General features: G+C 36.5%; 2 protein-coding genes across 2 annotated transcripts in view; one reads left to right on the plus strand and one right to left on the minus strand.

The window, feature by feature from the left end:
• LOC102752968 (neurobeachin-like) overlaps positions 1-23,180 on the minus strand; it is a gene marked incomplete at its 3' end in the record, with an annotated part of 248,705 nt that overhangs the window by 169,806 nt on the left and 55,719 nt on the right. Inside the window, exon 3 of the mRNA XM_006767789.1 lies at positions 21,161-21,297. Coding sequence (XP_006767852.1) covers positions 21,161-21,297 — 137 coding nt within the window. The remainder of the gene's footprint in view (positions 1-21,160; positions 21,298-23,180) is intronic.
• On the plus strand, positions 16,004-19,479 carry MAB21L1 (mab-21-like 1 (C. elegans)). Its single transcript, XM_015566548.1, has one exon. The coding sequence runs from the start codon at positions 17,562-17,564 to the stop codon at positions 18,639-18,641; it is 1,080 nt and encodes a 359-aa protein (XP_015422034.1). The 5' UTR covers positions 16,004-17,561; the 3' UTR covers positions 18,642-19,479.

Genomic DNA, 23,180 nt, shown 5'->3' on the forward strand with positions numbered 1-23,180 from the left:
GAAGAGGCAAAATATGATAATGAATGGAGGTAGTGAGTAGAGCATCATAATTCAGTACATGGATGTTGATGTCACAAAGAATGGCTTTAAGTCCTACCTCCAGCAAGAGGACCTTAAATAAATTTTCTAAGCTTCACTTTTCTTATCTCAAAAAGTGAGATAGTAATACCTATCCCTCAGAGTACTTATCACCACCTGACATGCTAAATATTTTCTACTTGCTTATATGCTTATTTGTTAACTTAATGCCTCCCCACTGGAATACAAGCTCCATTATCTTGCCTCAACTGTTTTCAGCTCATGGGAAGGCGAGGTATTGAATGTTTCTTTGCTCTCAGCTCAGAATTCCAGATGCCAATTCTGGGGCCATAGAAAAAAAACCCACTCAACCACTTGCTGCACAAATCAAGTTTTTAGCATGAGGTCTTACATCATATATGTGTTAAATAGCTAATATTTTTGTTAAGAGAAGAACATTTCAAAAAGAAGGATGTCAACAATGTCAAGAGGCCATGATGATTTATTAATTAAGGGTTTAAAATAATCAGTGCTGTTTCAAGCCTTATTTCAAACATAATATTAGCAGAATAAACTGATTACGTCCTTTCCTTAGTTCCTGCTTTCCTATCATTTTCCCTCTCTTCATCTTTTCCTTTCTTCCTTCCTTCATTTGAACAGATATTTATTGAGCACTATTATAAGGCAGGTACTATTTTAGATTCTGAGTATGCAACAATGAAGAGACAAAATCTTTGCCTTAACCAAGAGCTTACATTGAAATAAGGGGAAAGAGACATTAATCATGATAAGTAAAAAACATGTCAGATAGTGCTAAGTTGTAGGGGAAAATGTAGGCAAAGAAGGGGACAGAGAGAGTTGGTGAAATATACTTCTATTTAAAAAAATATTTTTATTGATTTTTTTTAAGAGAGTAAGGAAGGGAGAGAGAAAGAGAGAGACATCGATGGGAGAGTAAAGCATTGATCTGCTGACTTCTGCACACCTGATACAGAAGATCAAGCCTGCAAGCCAGGCATATGCCTGACTGGGAATCGAACTAGCAATCCTTCAATACAGGTGACAATGTCCAGCCAACTGAGCCACACCAGCCAGGGTATGTACTGAAGAGTGTGAGGGCAAAGATGCAGCTACTGGAAGCAGAGTTCCACACGGAGGAAGTAGCAGTTGCATAGACCCTAATGGGAGTGGGTGACAATGTGCTCAGTGAAGACAAAGTAATAGTGACAATAGTAGGTGATGTCAGGAGGGTGTGGGGGAGATAGGGTGGAAAGGTATTGTTATAGGGCTAAAAAATCATTTTAATCCTTGAGGATATGGGTTTTGTTTTGTTGTTTTCATTTTTTTTAGAGACAAGAGAAGGGAAAGGGAGAGAAAGGGAAACACCAATTGGTTGCTTCCTGCATGCCACCTATTGGGGATGGAGCCCAAAACCCGGGCCTGTGCCCTGATCGGGTATCGAACCCGCCACCCCTTGGTACACAGAATGAGAGAGGGGAAGGGAAAGGGGGAGAGCAAGAGAGAAACACTGATTGATTGCCTCCTGTATGCATCCTGACCAGGGATCAAACCTGAGACCCTTTGCTGCATGGGATAACACTAACCAACTGAGCCACACTGGCCAGAGCACTGATAAGTCATTTTAAAGATGTACCAGGGGTCCTCAAACTACAGTCCATGGGCCACATGCGGCCCACCAAAAACATTTATCCGGCCCGCCGGGTGTTTTTGCCACCGCTGTGTACATAGGAATTTGTTCATAGTTTTTTTTTTTTTAAACTATAGTCTGGCCCTCCAAAGGTCTGAGGGACAGTGAACTGGCCCCCTGTTTAAAAAGTTTGAGGACCCCTGCTTCCTGCATGCCACCTATTGGGGATGGAGCCCAAAACCCGGGCCTGTGCCCTGATCGGGTATCGAACCCGCCACCCCTTGGTACACAGAATGACACTTCAACCAGCTGAGCCACACTGCTAGGGCAGTTGTATTTATTTATTTATTTATTTATTTATTTATGTATGTATGTATGTATGTATTTATTTAAATCTTTATTGTTGAAAATAATACATATGTCCTCCCTTTCCCCCTATTGATCCCTACTCCCACCCCACCCCAACCCCCTCCCAGGCCGAACTGGCCCCCTGTTTAAAAAGTTTGAGGACCCCTGAGTAGAGTTTTATTCTGAAATGGGAAGCCATTAGGGAATTCTGAATTTAAGGTGGCATGATCTACCTTTTATTTTTAACAAATCTGTTTGCTTGCTATATTGAGAAAAGAGTATAATGGTACAGCAAGCATGGGATAAAGAAGGAAGCCAGGACATCTCTCAGATAACTAATAATACAAATAAGAGATTATGGTGACTTGACCAGGACTGAAGCTAAAGTTGGTGAAAGGTGGTCAGATTCTGGTGGGTTTGCAGATGAGCTGGTTGTGAAGTATGAAAGCAAAAGAGGAATCAAGGCCGGCAGCCAAGTTTGGCCTACTGGAAAGAAGTTGCCATTTACTAAGGGACAGTGACTGCAGGAGGATAAGCCTGGGTTGGTTGAAGAACAGGTGCTCAGTTTTAAAATGTTGTATTTGCTATGCATCTTATGTATGTGAGACAATGTGGAGAAGACAGCTGAATAAGTGAGTTTGAAATTGAGATAAAAGGTCTTGCCTGGAGAAATAAATTTGGGATTCATGAATGTACTTTATTGGAAAGTATAGAATGAATAATCATTCTTTCACTCACCACTGAGTATCTGCTCTGTGCTATTGAAACAACCAGCAAAACTAACAAAGTCTTCCATTGGGAAGTACAGGGACAATGGTACTCATGTAATTATTCATTCAACTAATATTTACCTAAGCACTATGCTAGATAAGCTAAGGAGTCTAGAGACAGAAAAACTGAACTTGAATCCTACCTTACAGCACTGTATAGACTTGAGTAAAAAAAATTCTAAGCTTTTAACGTCTATTAAATTATTTAATGCATGCAATAATCCTATGATGTAGATATTATTATCTCTAGTTTACAGGTTAGAAAACAGACTTAATATAAGTTTAGTGTTATGACTAAGAAAGTGGGCCTTAGAATCTGGATTCAGAAGGGCTGACTGAAAAATATCAACTCTGTAAACTCCTGGCTTTGTAAAGGTGGAGCAGTTACTTGACTTCTCTATGTTTCAGTATCTTAACAATGAAATGGTAATACTGTAGTCGTATCTACTTCATGGTGTTGTTGAGGGAATGAAGGTGCAATAATACAGATCAAGCACCTGGCACGGTACCTAGAATATAATAAAAATGAAATACTAATTTTGTCACTTTTGAAAATGTAAAAATAAAAATAAATGTTCTTGAAGCCCAAGCAATAACAATGATCTGCAACTTTTTTCTTCAAGGTTCAAAGATCTGATATTTGAGTGTTTAGTTGACTTTTATGCAGAGGGTAAAATAAGAGGAAGAGTAATACATTGGGTCAGGGCATATTTAAGATGAGAATTTATCAGCGGCAGCATTAAATGTCTTGTAATGATCATCAAGACTCTCCAACTAGTTCCCAGGTCAGTGCTTAGGCAGTGAAGTTGCTGATCTACACTGTTTTAGGTATTGCAATGCATCTAATAAAGTGGTACTTGTCCTTAAGGTATTTGTTATCTGTGTTCTATAGTACGATGAGCATTAAATATTGATATCAAACAGGTAAAAGTCACAATTCTTAATGAAGTCTGCTACAGCTTCTAGGCAACAGGAGACTGAATAGGGCATAGATTACAAAAACACCTACCTGAAGAGAATATCTTATTTACTGAGTGTAAGGCTTCAATAGAGTTGTAGCCTTCTTTTGGTGGCAACTACGCCTATCCTCATTCTAGTATTTTGCTTGTAGGTTTTATTCCCACTATTACATTTTTTTAAAGAGGCTATTATCACTTGAGGTTTTCTACCTCATTATTAATTCAAGTGCCATAAACATTTTGAAATAGTAACAAAAATAAAAAAAATGGCAAAGAACTGGCATTCTCCTCAATCACGGGTGCTAATGCATAATATAAACTTTTTCTTTGAAATATGCTTTGCATAATTTCAAATACCTAATTTATTTTTAATGCCCATCAAACAAACATAAAAATAGAGTAACTGTTTCAACACAGTGCTAGGAAAAAAAAAAGTGTCATGGATTATTATTTGGAGAATTCTTAGGAATCAGACAAGACGATACAAATAAATCACTTAGAGAATTAGCTGTGTTCCAGGCTTCATTAGATCTAATTATCCCCCCAAATATGCTCAGCAGAATGTACTTGGGTCAGCTGGGACTGACATACAATAGAGTAGGCAACTTATAAACTGCTCAGTGCACAGAGAGTTCATAAAACAACTGTGTGTGCATTTAGATTCATGTGATAACACCTCTTATTGCATAAGCCACCAAATGAAACAGATGGAACAGCTCTTGGCTAGAGAATGTTTCTTTTGTAAAAGCACTGGCCTTCCTTATTCTCCATTCCAGGCACAAACTGCAAGAAAGCTAAATCTGAGGCAAGCTGTCTTTGAGTTTTATAAGCTAGATGTCATAGCAATAGTAAATAAAGTATTAACGGCATATCCCTATTTAGGAAAAAAAAAAAGTCGGCAAATTAAAAAAAAAAAGGCCTACACTTAGAGAAATTTAAGGCTTTAAAATAAATAACACAAAAAGTTACGAGATGTTTTCTTTTTCACAATTCATGGTGAAATAAAATGAATGCATTTTGTACTTTATCAATTACTTACTTAACATTGGTCACCTTTCACTACTTACTCTTCTGAATATGTTTTTCCAGCAGTGTATTCATTACTTAATGGAGTCTTCTTTACATTCGCTCTGGGTTACAGTATATTCAGTTCTAGGCACTGCTTTTGAAGAAAATAATAGAGCAGAATGGGTTCTGATTTGTGAGATGATTTTAGCTTCATAAAAAGTTTTTACATTGACTTCAACTTTATTGAATGCATCACTTTTAAAAAGCATTTACCTCCACTTTTGCTAAATTATTTAGAAATTAATGTTACATCAAAAGTAGAACTATTAATGAGTCAATACGAAAATTATTCCAATAATACACACTTATTTACATTAACTTTTATTCGTTTTTCTGTGCATTGTTCAAGCATAAGGGGAACTTGTAAGTTCCATTTGTAGGTAAAAAAAAAGTTGAAAAAGCAAAATTCATAAATGTCAAATTACAAAAAGTATATTCTTCATACTTAATGGAGATTATTAATTAGTTATATAATTTAATAAAGTCATAAAAAAACTAGTATTTAAAGTGCACGGCGAGAAACTATACAAAGGCAGTGTAATATTTAGTGAATTTAATCTATCCAGATACCTTATTAAGTAGATCAGTCTCTTTAAATACCTAGGTTGAGACAAAACAGTAAATATATTATAGTTAAATTTTGTTTTGCTATGGGTGTTCTATATGTAGCCTATGAAAATGTTTAAGAATGAAACTATCATGCTTATTAATCCATATTCAAAATAATAATACCTAACTAGCTATTATAAATCAAATCATATAAAAATAGTTAAAAATAGCAATATAAAATGAGTTGCGTAAAAGTCAGGTACTTAGGACCCCAGTCACATATTTTTAAACAAATAAGATATTTGTTGTGTGTGGACACATAACCTAGCATTTACCAACAGGGTTATAAAGCTACCCCCCAAAGCTAATATGACCAAGTTTCACTTAATAGAGGCCTCTCTACTCTATATTCACCAATCCACTCTGGGGGTAATGAATTCTAGGCACCACACTTAAAGAAAATGATGTATGAGAATGGGTCCTGAATGCTGAAGGTGACTTAGAATATGCTATAGGTGTCATGGCTGGAAGCTCAAAGCATATGCAATTTGATATCTTAAATATTGAATTTAAAGGATTTTTTTCTGTTAAAAGGATAGTACAAGACAGAAGAAAAAGAGGTACTAAAAGGGGAAACTTTCAAGGAAAAAGATTTTGGTTCAATATCAGGAAGAGCTTTCTAATAATTAGAACTGTATGTAAGTGTATGTAGCTATCTGAGTAGATAGTGAATTTCTCATCAATGGAGGTAAAAGAGGTTAGATGACCATTCCTTACTAATGCTGTAGAGAAGATTCAGACAGTTAATCAGCAGGGTTGCATTATATTTTCCTCCTGACCTGATATAAAATGTCTAAATTTTGAAGTAGAATTAGTTTCTTCCTACCAGCATTAATTGCATGATACTTTTATTTAAATATTCACTTAAATTCTATATAATTATATGCAGTGTAATATTTAAAAATTATTAAGCATCACTACTGATTGGTAATTATAAGTAGAATTCTAGAATTAAAATTCATGAAACAGAACAATCAGATGTATCATTGAAAAAAATCCTTGAACAGTATAGTATCCATACCAAAGAAAAAAATAGCAAGGAGTAAAAACAGCTGTCATTCACAGCATTTTTAAAATGATTTTATTTAAATTCATGATAAAAGGGAGTTTTCATGTGTCTTCAACTGAAAGTTCACAGAGTAAAGCTATATGTATAAAAGAAAATAGTATAAAAGAAAATGTAGTATAAAATAGCATAAAAGAAAAAGTACAAAGATAATTTACTCAAGTGATAGATAGCTGAAGTAATTGTTTCTCTTCATCATTTTATAAAGATATATCCCAATAATCTTAAGTTCTGCAATGAAGTGGTTCTTTAGGTGAATTAGTCCAATTTGATATTCATTAATAGTATGTATATTTCCTAGTTTCTCCTCATGTGATAGATCAATACATTATCATAAAATAAAATTCATAGTGTAAATAGGATCTCAATATTTAATTAAAAGCCTCCTATAAAGAACTTAATCTTTACAACTCATCAAACAATCATATTATTAATGTAAATCTAAGTCTATAGTTTCTTTTCAGAATAATACTGATATCCCAGTCGCTAAAAATTATTTCTGGGAACAGACAGGACATGCATGCATTCATTCATGCATACATATATATATATATATACACATACCTCCATAATATGTGTTTTAGATATTGTAGTGTTAAGAGCAACCAAAGTCAGACAGACCTGTTTCTGGAATTACTAGTATGTCCCTTGTTAAGACAATTAACCTTTTTAAACCCCAGTCTCTTTATTTATGCATGAGAACGAGCATTTGTTGTGAAGATTAAAAGAGATTAAATACTCATTGAGTTATGCTCATTCTTTATCACCCATTTCTCTCAACTCAAAAAATTACTTTAAGTATCAAATGTGTTAATGCATATAAAAGTATTCTGTAAATGAGATGAATGTTGCAATTGTAAACTATTACCTCATTTTAACAATGTTCATTCATTAATGGTGTTAATTTTTATTTTGAATAGTCCATGAAGGTTTATGTATCATAACACAGAAACAAATTTTTATAGAAAAATTTAACAACTTAAAACAAAAGCTCTTTTGAAAATAGAAAAAATAATCATTAGCAACAATTATTCTCTAAGTTATTTTGGAATAATCCAGAGTCTTAAAGGAATAATATACAGAACCATTTCTTTGGAACAGAAGGGGCCAATCACATAGCAAGAGCACAGAGGTTCTAAGGTTCAGGTAAGGAAAAAGAAAGGATACATTTTCCCTCAAAATTTTTTACCAGCCTATTTTCTGGCCTAAACAATCTAGACAATTTTCCCAATAATCCACACGACCTAAGTTTTATTCAGAGTTCAAATGCATATTGTAGTGTGTTTGCGAAGTATGTCTTACCTAGAGTTTCTCTAAGAATATGACAGCATTCAAGGGGAAAGCATTGTTGACTATACAAAAATTCAAAAATTAGAAAAAGTGAGTCAGTGTTATTTGATATAGTTCTGATTTAACAATAATTATATTCGAATAATCCAGAGTCTTAAAAAAATAACATATAAAATAATTTATTTGGAATAGGTGGGGCCTAAATTGAAAAATTAGAAAAAGTGAGTCAGTGTAATTTGATATAGATCTGATTTTAGTTTTGAAAGATACAGAAATTGAAACTATCATAGCTTATCACTTCATTCAACATGAGTTTAAAAGGTTAAGTTACTATCTGAAAAAAATGGTAATCTGGTTGTCTTTCACAGCAGCCTGTGAGCTCTGCAATCTGCATAGAGGGGGTATTTGTCATCATTAGCTGAGCTGTGACAGCTGGCACCCAGGGTGTCCCAGAATCAAGAAGTGGCAGAGACAGTCCTGGTTTAGGATGCCATTAAGTGTAGTGTGTTTCTTGAGGATCAAGTATATTTATGAAAAGATTTGGGATGTAAGTAACAGCAGTGAACATATTTGGATTTTCCATAACATGGATAATACAATGATAGCACATAATTAGCAGATTGCCTCTAGACAACAAGATGCCAGATTATAGTATGAATAAACATCTACTGCCTGCCACTTAGAGAGGGAGAGTTGTTTTCAGCACCCAACTAGCTCGAGCAGAGTGATTTTCTTCAAGGTTGGATTAAATATATTCAAGAAAACAGATTGAAGATGGAGAGAATAGCTCTCAGATACATTTTAAATTTGGTTGTAAACAATGCACCAGAAATAAGCATATCCAATGAAGTATCCGTCCTTTTGATAGCATGAATATGAAATGTAAATCATTCACACAGATGCAATATTCTAACTCTCTGAGGTGTATATAATTGATAATAAATATTTTAAAATAGTTCATGCCAAAAGTTTAAAATCAGAATCTTTTAACCACGTGAGTGCTATCAGAATCTTTTAACTACGCGAGTGCTACTAACTGTGGGTCTGAAATAGTTGTGGTTAACATATCCAGAAAATAATTTTAAAAACTTTAACATTTTATAAATATGTTTATCTTATTAATGCAAAACTATCTAAAGCAAAGAAAGTTTAAGTTAAGAAATGGATCGATCAGATCTTTAAAAAATAAGAACCTACAATCCCTTTACAAATCATCAATGCTTGGAAACATAATCAATAACACTAGGTCTTATATTATTATGTAAACTAGTTTTCCACAAATAAAACTAATTTTTGTGTTAATGTAAAATCTATGCAAATACATGCAGTCATTTATCAGGAAAGCTGACAAGCATTCCATATTGGAGGGGGAAATGAAGCTGCCTCAAGAATAGAGGCAATTAATTATTTCTGTATTTTTTCTTCTTCTGTCTTGAGGCACAAAAGTTATCCATCCAGTTAAAACAGCAAATGAAATAAAGAGATTTTTTAAAAATTTAAACACATATGGCTTTTGCCTGCAATACTGATCACCACAAGGTCTACAGATGCCCGTGGCTAAATTGTACACTGGCAGATGCACACAGGGGAAAACTGTGCTAATGCAGCGTGGAGAGCAAAACAAATGAAGAACTGAATTTGCTAGAAAAGAAACAAAAACAATAAAGCCCCCCAAACCTCACTTTTTCATCCTAGTGAGTTATGCAATTTGCTTATAAAATACAGCTTTAGGTTGCAAAAAATTTAACCGTGGTCTGTTGCAAAAAAGTAGAAAACGATTTTAAGTAAGTGTAGGTGTTTTTATATACACATGAACAGTATGTATGTGATGATGGAGCAATATAATTTTGTTTCTATGGACAGAATAGCTAGCAATTTTTAAACTTCTCAACTTCACAATTTAAAGTTCATGACATTCAAAACTGTCATAGTATACATGACTGGATAAATATGGTAGAAATGTCCAGTTATTATTATTTTAAAATCCATTTAGCTGCAATTCCTTAAGGTATTATTGAGAACTGTAGGGTTATTATGAAACAATCTTGCAGATGTGATATTACATCCTAGTGGTAAAAAAAAAAAAAAAAACCTATATTTAGTAGCTGTTTCTTTTTAACAGGTTAACATAAAAAATGTATAGAGGCCAATTCAATCTTTTACTGTCTGAAACACTGGGGCTGTGTGTGTGTGTGTATGTGTGTGTGTGTGTACATACAATTTGCATGCACAGGCTATTTTGCAAACCATAAAAAGAGTATACTTCCTAAAAATGCTTTAAGATTATTAAGAAAGCAATAACTTCTTTCTTAATAGGCCTGTAAGCATGCATTGCATTAAATTTTCTATTATAATTGCCAAATAAAGATATAATACAGAAAGCATTTAAGTAATTGTATATCTTGAGGGAAGAAATAGAGACTTACTGTACCATTCAAAGTAGTAAAAAGACAAAATATTTAAAAGAGCATTATTATCAATAAAAATGTTTACACTCCTAAAATTTAAGAATTCTTTGGAGTATTTATAAACATCTAAATTTACATGACATATATTTATACAAAATTAGTAACATATGTTCCAAGAATGTATGTATATTAATTAATATTAGCTCTAGTAAACTTCTTGGCCTTGTTTCCCAACTCTCAGAGAAAAGATTAATTTACTGAAAATGTAAAGTAAAATGTAATTTAAATGTTGAGATGAGATTTATTACTCTAATGACATAAAGCTAGTATCATTACAAATGTCTCAATGTTGCTCACTTATATGAAAACCCATTTCTTAATACATATCGGCATGCAAACTGTACACTATATTCACAAATCTAATACATACATTCATGCTAGCATAACAAATATTGGCAGTTCCTTTGAACAAAGAATCTTTTACCAAGCATTAATGTCGCATATATTAAAATTAAACAAATTTTAAGTAAAACGAAAATTGTAAACCTGTTGTTAGGATATCTGGAATATTATTTTATATTCTACCTCTATTTCAGTGCTGCTCTCTCATTAAAACTGGTCTTAAGTTAGAAACATGATTAAATAATAGATTCTAGTGGAATAAATATTTTACAGTCTAAAGATTTTTTGGTAAAATATTAAGACACCCAGACATTTATAAATAAGTCACAAAAATTACAAATTAAAAATAAACTAGGGCATGAGGAAACTTTTCCTATGGTAATAGAAATGTTCTATATCTGCGCCAGACTAATGCTATATGGTTGTATGTATTTGTCAGAATTCATAAAATGGCACATTCATATGGAAAAAAAATCATAGGATTAAATACTGCTGTATGCAAATCATACATTCATGAAATGGACTTAAAATAATAAAAAAGAAGATTTGACATAAAAATAAAATTACTTTATACTTTTCATTTCAATGGGTTCACAACTTTTTATTAGATATTACCTTACAGACCTTATGCTCTTTATGCTTTGATTAGATCTAGATGTTTAGATAAAATGAATAAACATATGTAGATTTAAAAGTATTATCTACTTAGAATTTGTAATGATATTTTTGACAAATCATTATATGAAAAATTGTGTTTTTAAGAAGTAGTACACATTATTATAATAAAATACTATAATAGTGAAAATAATCATAAGTTGAAATGAAATATTATTGAGGTGATCTATTCTCAGATATTGTTGCAATCTCTACATTTACATGTAAAGGTATAAAGAAAGTTTCTATTTATAAATGAATTTCCTTTTTTCTGTAAATCACTTATAGTATTTTCTTGCATATAATATACATGATAAAAGGTAATAGTTTTTATTTAAAGTAATCCTTTTATTATCACTCCAGTTACTGATCATTAAAAAAGTAAATCCTAGTTTAGAGAAATTGTTTTGTTCAATTAAAAAATAAGCTGCAAAACTATAAATTAGAAATAGCAAAGGTTATTTTAGACATGCAATCACTGGAGGTTGATTATCTACATACCATACGTTAGCCTCAAGGTCATGCTGAATATTTTCAGTGGCTTAATCACATATAGTACAGTACAGTGATGAGAGCTATGTAGTCCTGGATGACCCACTACAAATGCACAGATTAGCAAACCCTAATTACATCTGCTTCCATTGTTTTCTTTATGTGCAATAAAACTCCTCTGTACTAAAGTGCCAAGGAGGCAGGCTTACAGGCAAATGTCTGTAAATCTACTAGTATGTTAGTTATAGATTATGAAATGCATAATTTTCACATAGGAAAGAATCACAGGAGCCCAATTATTCTGTTAGAATATGTTTAGAATATCCAAATAAAAATTATAAACTGAAATCTAACAATATGAATTTAATTTCAGAGTTTCTAAAGATAAAAATTACCTTTAAAAGCTGTATGAAGAATTAGAATATTGGAATCAACACTTGCTCCATAATAATCAATGAATGACTAGCCCCAATACCCTCATATGTTTGGAAAGGGTTAGATCATATTTATTTTGAGCAATAAGAAACTATTTTCATTGATAATTCTCACCCCCAAGTTTTTCAGTTTATAGATGCAACTTAAAATATCCTGTATCTCTGTGTTGGGATACATAATCCAATAAAATCAACTTCATATTCTTTTTATCTCCCCAGGGCAATTAGTACATATTAATGCAAATGAAGTTAAGAAACTGAGATAATTATCTAAATAACCCAGGCTCTAAATTTAGATTTCTATCCAAAGAAAAGATTTGGCCAGTTATCTAGCATTGGCTCAAATCTGTAAATCCAAGGGTGGTAAAAATTCTTGTAAAGTAAGTACACTTCCAACTTTCAGTTTTAATTTCAGAGTTATTTTCTTTTCAACATTTATTAGCACCAAGAACATGTTTACTAAGCAACACTGTAGGAAAAATAAAAGTACTCCCTACTACAAACCTATTTGATTGTGTACTATAAGGATGAGGAAAACTGAGGGAATAGCCTTCATCATTCAAGTGAAGAATTAAGGAAATACTTTAAAAAAATAACCATAATTATCGGGATGCTCTGGTTGAAGAAATAAAATAGGGTCTAAATTGTACAGTGAACTCAGTTCTTTGCTTTACTTTGTCATAAACCTGATATTAAAATATAAAATAACTATTTTAAGAAATCACTGAGACTTTTGAAGCTCTCGAGTTACTTTGTTTCAAATGTTATTATACCAGTAGTCACACTAGGAAAAAAGGTATGGATGTCATCAAATTAGATTACCAGAAAAATTCCCCCTATTTTACTTTATTTAATGTGACACATAAAGAAAACCCTATACAAATATCTGTCTTTAATTTCTCTAGTGTAAAAAAAAAAGAGGAAATATATTGTGTCTGGCAGAATAAAACAGATGAAGTAGCCTGGGTACATTAAAAAAAAAAAAAAAAAGAAGAAGAGGTGGGTAGAATCAAATGCTTACAATGAGCCTTCAAAGCCACTCCAGCAACAGGGATAAAAATAATTCAATAAACTCAACTTCATATTCTTTTTATCTCCCCAGTGTAATAAGCACATATTAAAAAATAAAACTTTAAATTCATGAATATTTGGGAACAGAATAGCAACCAGCAGATAATGAAAAAACACAAAACAATGTCTTTGTGAACATTTAACATGTGTGTGCATATCCTCTAACAGATAAATTTTTCCAGATGAAAGGTCACAAGTGCTTAAATTTATGAACATGTAATTCAAATTAGATTTTTTTAAAAACAGAAACCTTGCAGTTCTATATTTCTCAACATAATAGACTTTTTCTTTAACTCTAATAAGGTGACTATTTTTGCATTACTTTGTTTATCCAGTAATATAAGCAGGTCTACAAAATGGGGATAAGTTACCTAGGAAATAGCACTTAAGAAAAAATATTTTGCCATTGTTATTTTGAATGCTTTGAATTGTTAAAAATCACAGTATTTGATTTTTTAATATTCATTAATAAGTACCAAAATTTATGATAATGGTGAACTTGTGACTGCTTTGGACTTTTTTTCCTAAGTGTTATCTTTTAAATCAAGGCTGCCTAGTAAACTAGGTAAATGAAATGGAAAAAAAAAATCGAATTGGTTAGTCCTTAAAATTCCAAATACCATTCAAATGTAAGCATTTCAGATTTTCATTAAATCATGAGACTCTTGCTTCCTCCCTCCCCCCTTCAATTAGGTCAGTTTTCTTCAATTATCATTCTATTATTAGCTCATGTCAAACATGCCTGCATAGCATACCAATGAAAACAATTAACACATATCCTAAGGCATGGGACACACAAGATTTTATTCATCGTAAAAACATATAAGGCTGGTGTCATACAAATTGTTTTATCAAGTTTTCATATACGTAAATAAATTGATTTTAAGCTATCTCCATGTATTAAGTCATCATTTGAAGTAAGTAGTTCAATAGGGCAAATGACATTTCAAAAATTTTTTTTACTATACAATAGTTAAGTTACTCCCATAAAACAAATCTAACTCCAAAACCTTGATTTTAAAAAGGCTAAATTATACCTAAAATATACTATATTTTTTAAGTTCCTCTCCATAGGTTATTTCAATAAAAAGAAGAAGTAAGAGATAGAAAGCACACTCCTCAGAACAGTTTGATTTTCCCTTCAATAGTTGAGAGGTTTATGAGATCTTTGGAAAGGTTCGGATACAGAAAGCAATTCATTTCTCGTGTTCGGTGTAATAGAAAATCAGTGTGATGCAGCAACAAGCAGTACTTGCACTGGAGTATTACAGTTTACCCACAGAGATTATGGCGCGTGGGTGAGTCCTATGTTATGTAAATCACTGTCAGTGCCCTGGGCGAAGCAGGGTGCTGTAGGAAGCAGATCAGTAAACACTCCCGGTGTCCTTGAAACGGAAGGACTTCACTTTCGTGGAACACTGGAGAACTAACGCGTTTCTTAGTCCTTTTCTCAACATCCATTTTCTTTTTCAAAGTGCAAATCGTTAGGAAAAGGCCCCAGTTACACCAATTAGTTTGCACAAAGTGCTTCAGTGTTTAGCTGCTTTAACCCAATTAAGCCTCACAGTGCGCCCCAAAGATGCGCCACCTGCGCGCCTGGCTGCAGCAAGGCCCGCCGGCCGCCCTCCCGCCCTTCGCGTTAGACCCGACTGGACGGCCCTGCCACGGTCCCCGGAACGGCCACGGGCCTACACGTCCCAGGCTGCGTCAGGTTCTCGATAACCAGGGAAATATGCAGGTGGCCCAAGAAATGAAGAGGTGAGTCGGGTCCCAGCAACTCTAGCCTGAACCCCAGGGGGAGCGCGCAGGGCGCAGGGTCCGCGGCCAGGGACAAGCACGCATCGATTTGGCTTCAACCACATGTGGGCCCAGGGCTGAGAGGTGCCTGGGCAGAGACGAAGGCTTTCAGCGGACGTGAAGAAACCCGCACAGAGAGTAAGGTTTTAAAATAACGGCTTACAGAAATAAAGCCTATGGGACTGAGAACAGAGAGGGGAAAGGACGGCCCGGGAATGCGGAGTAGCGGGAGAGAGGGGACCAGCGGGAAATACATGGGGACTTGCGCTGAATGAAACACAGAGGTGGCTTTTCCCCAGAGACCAACGCACATCTTTGCCTTAGTGGCCATGGGTTCTTCCGCTCAGATTTGCTTCCTCTTCCAACTGCCAAAAGGTAGCAGTGCATTCACCCGCAAAGCTGGCAAAGTGAGGAGGGGCGTTCGGTGATCCCAACCCCAGTCCCTAAGGGTATAGAAGATTCTCGGGGAATAGTGCAGATGAATGCTTTAAGCTCCAAATCTAATGTACTATTTTAAGCTAAATCAGAATGTATCACTCGTGGATAAGGAGAAAGTAAATAATAGGTGGCTTTGTGATGCTCTGCTGTTGCCATTCCCCATCTCCCCCCAATCAAAAGATTGAGTAAAAATTGGGGACCCTGAACAAGATCTTGTTAAAAGCTGTTCTGAAAGAAAGCGCCTAAAAAATTATTACCAGGCATTAGAGGATTTTGCTGGAAATATTCTTAATTTGGAAGAGAGGGCATCTAAATTAAAGGTTGGCGATTAAAAATCTGCCTAGGTTTTAAAACCACCACATAACCCTAAGTAGTATTTCTTTCCTTTACTATTACATTAAGGACATAATTGGTACCACAAAAAAATTCTATATAAATCCATTTTCTCCTCTGTTTCAAGGTTCCAAATTTAGAAATGTTTATTTCTTTCTGATTTTTCCAAAATGATATTTAATTAAAAATCCTGGATGACTGTAAATTAATTTTCTTTTAAAATCTTTAATCATTTTCCTTTAATCAAATCACACAGAGTCATATAAAATTAGAAGTCTATTGTCAGGTCAGCACTAAGGACACTTAAGAGACGAGATATATCCTTAATTATACATCTGTAAAAATGAGCAAGAAAACCCAAATCTGCAAATTTTCAGGAAAGTTGTCTGCCAGTGGGTCTCATTTCAATTATCTTTCTTGAATTTCACATATAGCTCGTTATGACCATATGTTAATAATCTCTCCATCACAGAGGTAATTGATTTCTCAAATATTTCTATCAATACATACAAAACTTAGTGTCCCACTTGTAATGTTGGGCAAGCCTACCACAGTACAAAGAGGAGGGAGGGGTATACTAAACATTTTTTAAAAACATTCTAACTTAAAGTGGGGTAGACGATATCTAACACACTTAGCAATAATTTTTGGAACCTTCTCAATAACTGCAAATGAGGGACAAATACAATCCGGATCTCTGCCCCAACATGATCTGCCCCAACACACTGCATAATATTTTTAAAAGTCATTCTAACATATAGGAATATCCAGAAAACCAACCTGCATAATCAGGAAAGAGCAAACTTTCAACTTGTATTTATTTTAAAAGACCTCCAGGATTAACAGACATTAATGATCTTCTTCCTCTAAATATAAGTTAGTGACTCTTGTCTTAGAAAACCCCAACTAGTCCACTAATTGATGGATGACCATTCATACACCTGTATATGAATTTCAGCGGTAAAAAGACAAACGGCTTTCAGCACCAAGAGTACCACTTGGCCAGTCTTTTTCAGAATGTCAGTATGCTTCAAGTAATACCAAAGCTGAGAGATTCCTCTTGATTTCCAAAAGTGTCTAGGTGGCCTGGGTGGGTTTCTGCCTGCAGCAGCCTCCTACCTTTAGTTCCTGTGCTTATATCCATGAGGGGGATTAATAAGCCTGGCTGGAGCCAAAGGAGGCTGTCGTGACGAGCCCAGTGGCGATTGGCCGCCAGCCTGCCTGGCCCTGCCTTTATAATTTCCACACGAGTGCATCTGGGCTCTGAGACAAACCGACAGCAGCTTCTTCTGACATATACACACGCACACTCACCCCTGACACACTCAGCACACTTTTCCTCCACCTGATTAACAGTCCTGCACACACAATGACTCTCGGAAAGGGTAAATAAAGACGGAAAGGGTTTATTTTGACTCCTGAAGAGCTTTGCTGGGTATCAGCGCAACTTTGTTTTTATAACTGAGAAGGGGATCTCTCCGTGCGTTTCTCTCCCACCAGGATTCTTTAAAAGAGGAAGAGAGGCCGAGAAAGGGGGAGGGGGACAGTGTTTCACTTTAAGAGCCGCTGGGCGCCTAGACACAAGGAGCGGACCGCGGCAACTAGAACCCCCGCAGCGGCGCGTCCGGACCGGTTTGGAAACGCTCTGACAGCGCTGGGCCGTTTCTGCGCGAAGTTGGCTCCAGCTCTAGCAGCCGCATTGGATCCCACAGCCTACTGCGAGACTCCGGTGTACAATCCGGATCTCTGCCCCAACATGATCGCGGCCCAGGCCAAGCTGGTGTACCATCTGAACAAATACTACAACGAAAAATGCCAAGCCAGGAAAGCTGCCATTGCTAAAACTATCCGGGAAGTCTGCAAAGTCGTATCCGACGTGCTGAAAGAAGTGGAAGTGCAGGAGCCCCGCTTTATCAGCTCCCTCAACGAAATGGACAACCGCTATGAGGGCTTGGAGGTCATCTCCCCCACCGAATTTGAGGTGGTGCTTTACCTTAACCAAATGGGGGTTTTTAACTTTGTGGATGACGGCTCGCTGCCCGGCTGCGCGGTGCTGAAGTTGAGCGATGGGCGCAAAAGGAGCATGTCCCTCTGGGTGGAATTCATTACTGCCTCCGGCTACCTCTCGGCGCGCAAAATCCGGTCCAGGTTTCAGACGTTGGTGGCTCAAGCAGTGGACAAATGTAGCTACAGGGATGTGGTAAAGATGGTGGCAGACACAAGCGAAGTGAAACTGCGAATCCGAGATCGGTACGTGGTGCAGATCACCCCTGCATTTAAATGCACCGGGATCTGGCCGAGGAGTGCTGCCCACTGGCCACTTCCCCACATCCCCTGGCCCGGACCCAACCGGGTGGCGGAGGTCAAAGCGGAAGGGTTCAATCTCTTGTCCAAGGAGTGCCACTCCCTGGCCGGCAAGCAGAGCTCGGCGGAGAGCGACGCCTGGGTGCTGCAATTCGCGGAAGCGGAGAACAGACTGCAGATGGGGGGCTGCAGAAAGAAATGCCTGTCCATCCTCAAAACCTTACGGGACCGCCACTTGGAACTGCCTGGCCAGCCCCTGAACAATTACCACATGAAGACTCTGGTTTCCTATGAGTGTGAAAAGCATCCCCGGGAGTCCGACTGGGACGAGTCTTGCCTGGGCGATAGGCTCAACGGCATTTTGCTGCAACTTATCTCCTGTCTGCAGTGCCGGCGGTGCCCTCACTACTTCCTACCTAATCTAGACCTGTTTCAAGGCAAACCTCACTCGGCGCTAGAGAACGCTGCCAAACAAACGTGGCGACTGGCAAGAGAGATCCTGACCAACCCAAAAAGTTTGGAAAAACTTTAGAGAACAGCCGAAACGTTACTAGTCTTCTCAAAATCCTAATTAAGTGTACACTTCCTGTTCGATACCTAATATACCACTTGACAGTGCAAACAATCTCTTCCTTAAAAAGGAATAATACAATGCTTAGGCATTCTCACCAACCCCTCCAAGGGGAGAAAAACAGTGGGGAAAGCAGATAAAGGAAAACCCCCAACCCACAAGTATTAGAGACTTCTTTACAAAGGATTTCATAATTCTCTTGGAAAGTAGACAATGACACCCTGAAAACAACCCAGCTGTAATGCAAGACCACAGGGAACACTCTGACTAACTATCAAAGGATTATAGCAATCTTGGTGACTTAGGTGCGTCTGTCTGTGAGTAAACACGATTTGGATATGCCATCTGAAGGAAAGTGTAATGTGTATTTTTATTTGTAACAAATATTGTGATCTCACATTGTCTTTGAAGTGTGGATGTTTGTGTTTTGTGATTTGGTGAACAGAAGTTAAATTGCCATTTTGGATACTTCCAGACACTTTCCTCTATCAAAGATACCATTTAAAGGTAGATTTCCTCCCAATACTTTATCTGTCTTTGAAAGTATCTGAACTTTAAAAAGTTTACATTTTGTTTCAAATATATTGCTTGTTCTATTTCTAACATTCCACAAATATACTTGAAATGTTATTTAAATATAGTCAAAGAAATTTGAATTCAGCGTATATAATAACGCTTGAATATCTGAATTATATATTTGAAAAATGCACTTGAAATACACTGGATAATTACTTTTGGGATTTAGATTTTAATTTCTCTTGCTGGTTTTTATTTAATTAGAAGCTAATAAAGAGGTAAAATAAAAGTTGTGTGTCACTTTAAATTGTTTTTCTTTGAAAAAATGTAATGCTTCATTTTGAATATTAAACCCACTTGAATATTTTAAACATTACAATGTTTTTTGTAGAGCTACAGAAGATAACAGTATACTCTCACTTTCTAACTTACTTAAAAGACTATTTCTTTCCATGACAGAAACAATTTAAATCTACCCATGAAAGCTTGCTCTTCTAGGTTATTATTTCTGTGCCATTTTTTGATGATATAAAGAAAAAATTTAGTGAAGACTGCTAAGTTAAACATCAGGCTAACTCACAGAAATGAACTAATCAAAATCATAATGAAAATTTTGAAATTTGTAAATGAAAACTATACTAGCTAATAAAATGAAGATAATTTCTGACCAGTTAATGTCAGACCTTATTTTATGCAGTATTCAAATAGCTGAGTAAATTAATCAGAAATCCAAAATTTCTTTTTACTTTATAGGGCTAGCTAATAATAAAAGCATAAAGACAAACTTTAAATTATTTAAAGTCAAATACATTATATTTACACTTATTTGTAAAATTCAATTCTTTTGGATCTAGAAGTGAAAGAAGTCCTGTAACAATCCTTCAGAGAGTATTTTAATAGTCAACAAGTGCTGAGAACTAATCACCTATGGCCTTAAGGTTATTAGTTAATTCAAGTGGGGGTAAATTTTAGAATTTTAATTGCTATTCTACAAATAGCATTTTATAATGCTTTATTTCTATATAAAATTTACATAGAAAGGATAAAGTTCTGGATCTATGGGAGCATTTATCTTTGACTATTTTAGAATAATTGTCTCTGAAAACTACTTTAAAGGAAGACTTTTATAAAATGATTCTTAAATATCTAGCATGACACTTCTGTTCTTGAATTCTTAACCTCAGGAAAAAAAGTTTACAAATTGTACATACATACAAGTTAAAATAACAATAAAACTGATTGCAGAAGAAAGTGCAGAGGTGTAGAGTTGCCCTAATATTCAGGTTTTTAAATCTAAACAAGACATAAAAAAACAAATAACATATGCATTTCAAATCCTCCAAACGTGTATTTTCTGCATTACACCCAGAGAAGAATACAAACTTTAAACATCCCAGCGCTAGCATATACACATTTTAAGTCAAAACTTTCCAGAGAATCAGTTTCTCTTCCTTTTAAATTCACATGTAAAACCCATTCTTATTTCAGGAAATAAAAAACGGATGTAATAATGGAGATTAATTTATATCTAAATGTAACCCCCTCCCTGCGGTTTCCTTATAACCTTTCAATCAATAATAATTCACACTGCAATCTACATTTTTGGAAATTAAAAGTGATCTCTAAGAAATTTCATAAAACCCTTCCCAGTCTTCTCAGAGAGCCTGAGATTCTGTACCACGGGGACTTGGGAGCAATTGGCTTAACTACCAAATCTACCCAAATGCACACAAAGGCACTCACAGACAGACTGTTAAAATGTGCCTGCTCTGGTAATACAGAATTTAAAATCGTTAATATAGTCTTCAATCCCATAAAATAAAGCATGTGTTACTTCACTCATTTTATTTTCTATGAGAAAGATGGGAATCTGCTCCCCTCCCCCGCTTTCATTTAAAACCCAGCAAAATTGAAAAACACTTCCTCCCGGCCACCAGTACTGTAGCCTAATCACTTTAACTCACTTTAGAGTCGATCTTTTTGAAGGCGGGGTCATCCTCATCTACCTCGAAGTAGATTTCTGTCGTGGTGATAGAGAGAGTCCCTTTGGCCACCACCACGGGAGCGATGAGCTGGGCAGGCGTGCTGAGGACCACTGGGCCTGAAAGACAAGGGCATTCTAGTCAGGCTAAGTCCCTGTGAGTCTCTCTGGCTTCCTCCCAGAGTGGTACCATAGGCTTTTATTTTTAAAGATGCACCAAAAAGATGGTGCTTATACTATGTAGCAAGCTCCTTTCATGCGAGATAAGGTCAGCTTAGCTTTCACAAATTACCTTAAAACGACACTAGAAATAAATACTTTTTATAAAAACCCAATAGGCCAGAGAACCGAATAAGTAACACTTAGTAAACGAGTTTGCAACCTCCTCCTAGAAATCCTACATGATTGGTGAGACGCTGCTATTAACTAAAAAGTGCAGTACGGACTCTACCAGGCCCCATTCTGCACGGAGCACCCTGGCTGTCTGAAACTCTAGGCAGTCAGCACGGCTGGAAGGAAACGGTCCTTGAGTAAAGCCCCGTAAACTAGGCAGCAGAGTTCCCCAAGATCTGTGCGGGAGGTGTGAAGCCGGCGGGATGATAATATAGAAAGTCCAAGGCACTACGGGTTTGCATCTTGCAGGAGGGTTAACATCGGTGGCCCGAGGCGTGCCACGTACTCATACACGCGCGCACACGGACATTAAATACATTTCTTATGTAGATAAAAAACCAAAACTCATAGCAGTGATTTTTCTAACAGAGAACCAGTCAAAAGATGGTGAAATTGTTAAGACATCTGAACAAAAAGATTCTCAGGAAAACAGCCGAAAAGTTCTAATTCTCAATTTTTTTAAACTAGAGGAATTAAGCAAGCTGCAGCAAAAGATTTTTAGGCAATGTGTCTACCAAGGTGCTTACTTCAAATCCCTTCCATCTGAGTTAGAATTGAAAATTAAGAATTTCGTATATTAGAATACTACAAAAGGGGATTGCTTAGCAGTTCGTTTAAGATTCCCGGGAGGGGAGGCATTCTTAGCTGGACTACAGACAAGGAAATCAGAAATAACGTCCATTCTTCCGTAGCAAGGACGCATTGCATTCCTTTCCATTCCCCCCTCACTTGCATTTTAGTCAAAGGAGTCACAATAACAGCAAAGCAGAGATAAAAAGGAGGGTCCCCTGTGGACACTGAGGTCAGGACCCTTCGCGGCGGCTCCTCGCGGAGCAGCTTGTACAGCCACGCGAGCAGAGCGGGAGGCGGGGCGCGGGCCGTGGAGGTGACCGCGCTCCGGGGACAAGCACCAGGAATTTGCCACCAGCCGCACAAAGCCGGCCTTTCTGTCGCCAGAGGCACGGAGAGGACTAGGCTGGCTTCCGTCGCGCTTAAAAAGGGGTGGATGTGAAGCAAACTGTGTCAGTGTCAGTCTACACCCGGGACCGTGACTGCCTGCCTGGTGGGACAAACACTAAACCCTTTCGTTTATTTTAGTGCTTTCTCTCCCTGCCTGGAGCCCGCAAGGGGCCTGGCTGGGGTCTCGGGCCTGCAGCTTCCGCTTCAGAGCCAGCGGAGTCAGGGGTCCACCTTAGCTCCGTGAGGTTTTTCTTTCCAAAGGGCAAAGCGGTCGATCTGAAGCGTCACTTTAAAGACTCATCAATCTTAATCTAGGTTGCTCAAGTAATTATGCCTGAATCTCTTGTATGATTACAAGTGGATTTGGGTTTCTATTCCCCAGACCCTCCTTTGTGTTCATTGGAGGGTCTGTTCGGCGCTCAGAGGCGCCCCATCCTCCCAAGCCTAGCTCAAAATCCCCAAAGCCGAGGCATCCAACCGGCTCCCTTAACCCTTAAACTACCAGGACTCCTTTGGATGCCACTCTTTGATTTCCCTTCTGGAGAAACCCATGTTTTATCTTGTTTAGGACAAGGTGAGAAAGAAGGTGATGTGATTCACATCAGAAACAAAATATCTTCTTATTCATCGTTGGGCCTTGCTAAATAAAA

Source organism: Myotis davidii, unplaced genomic scaffold (assembly GCF_000327345.1).
Source record: "Myotis davidii unplaced genomic scaffold, ASM32734v1 scaffold1663, whole genome shotgun sequence".
Lineage (NCBI taxonomy): Eukaryota > Metazoa > Chordata > Mammalia > Chiroptera > Vespertilionidae > Myotis > Myotis davidii.

Excerpts from the sequence above, each read along its gene's own strand:
- MAB21L1 (XM_015566548.1), top strand. The coding sequence starts at position 17,562 with ATGATCGCGGCCCAGGCCAAGCTGGTGTACCATCTGAACAAATACTAC.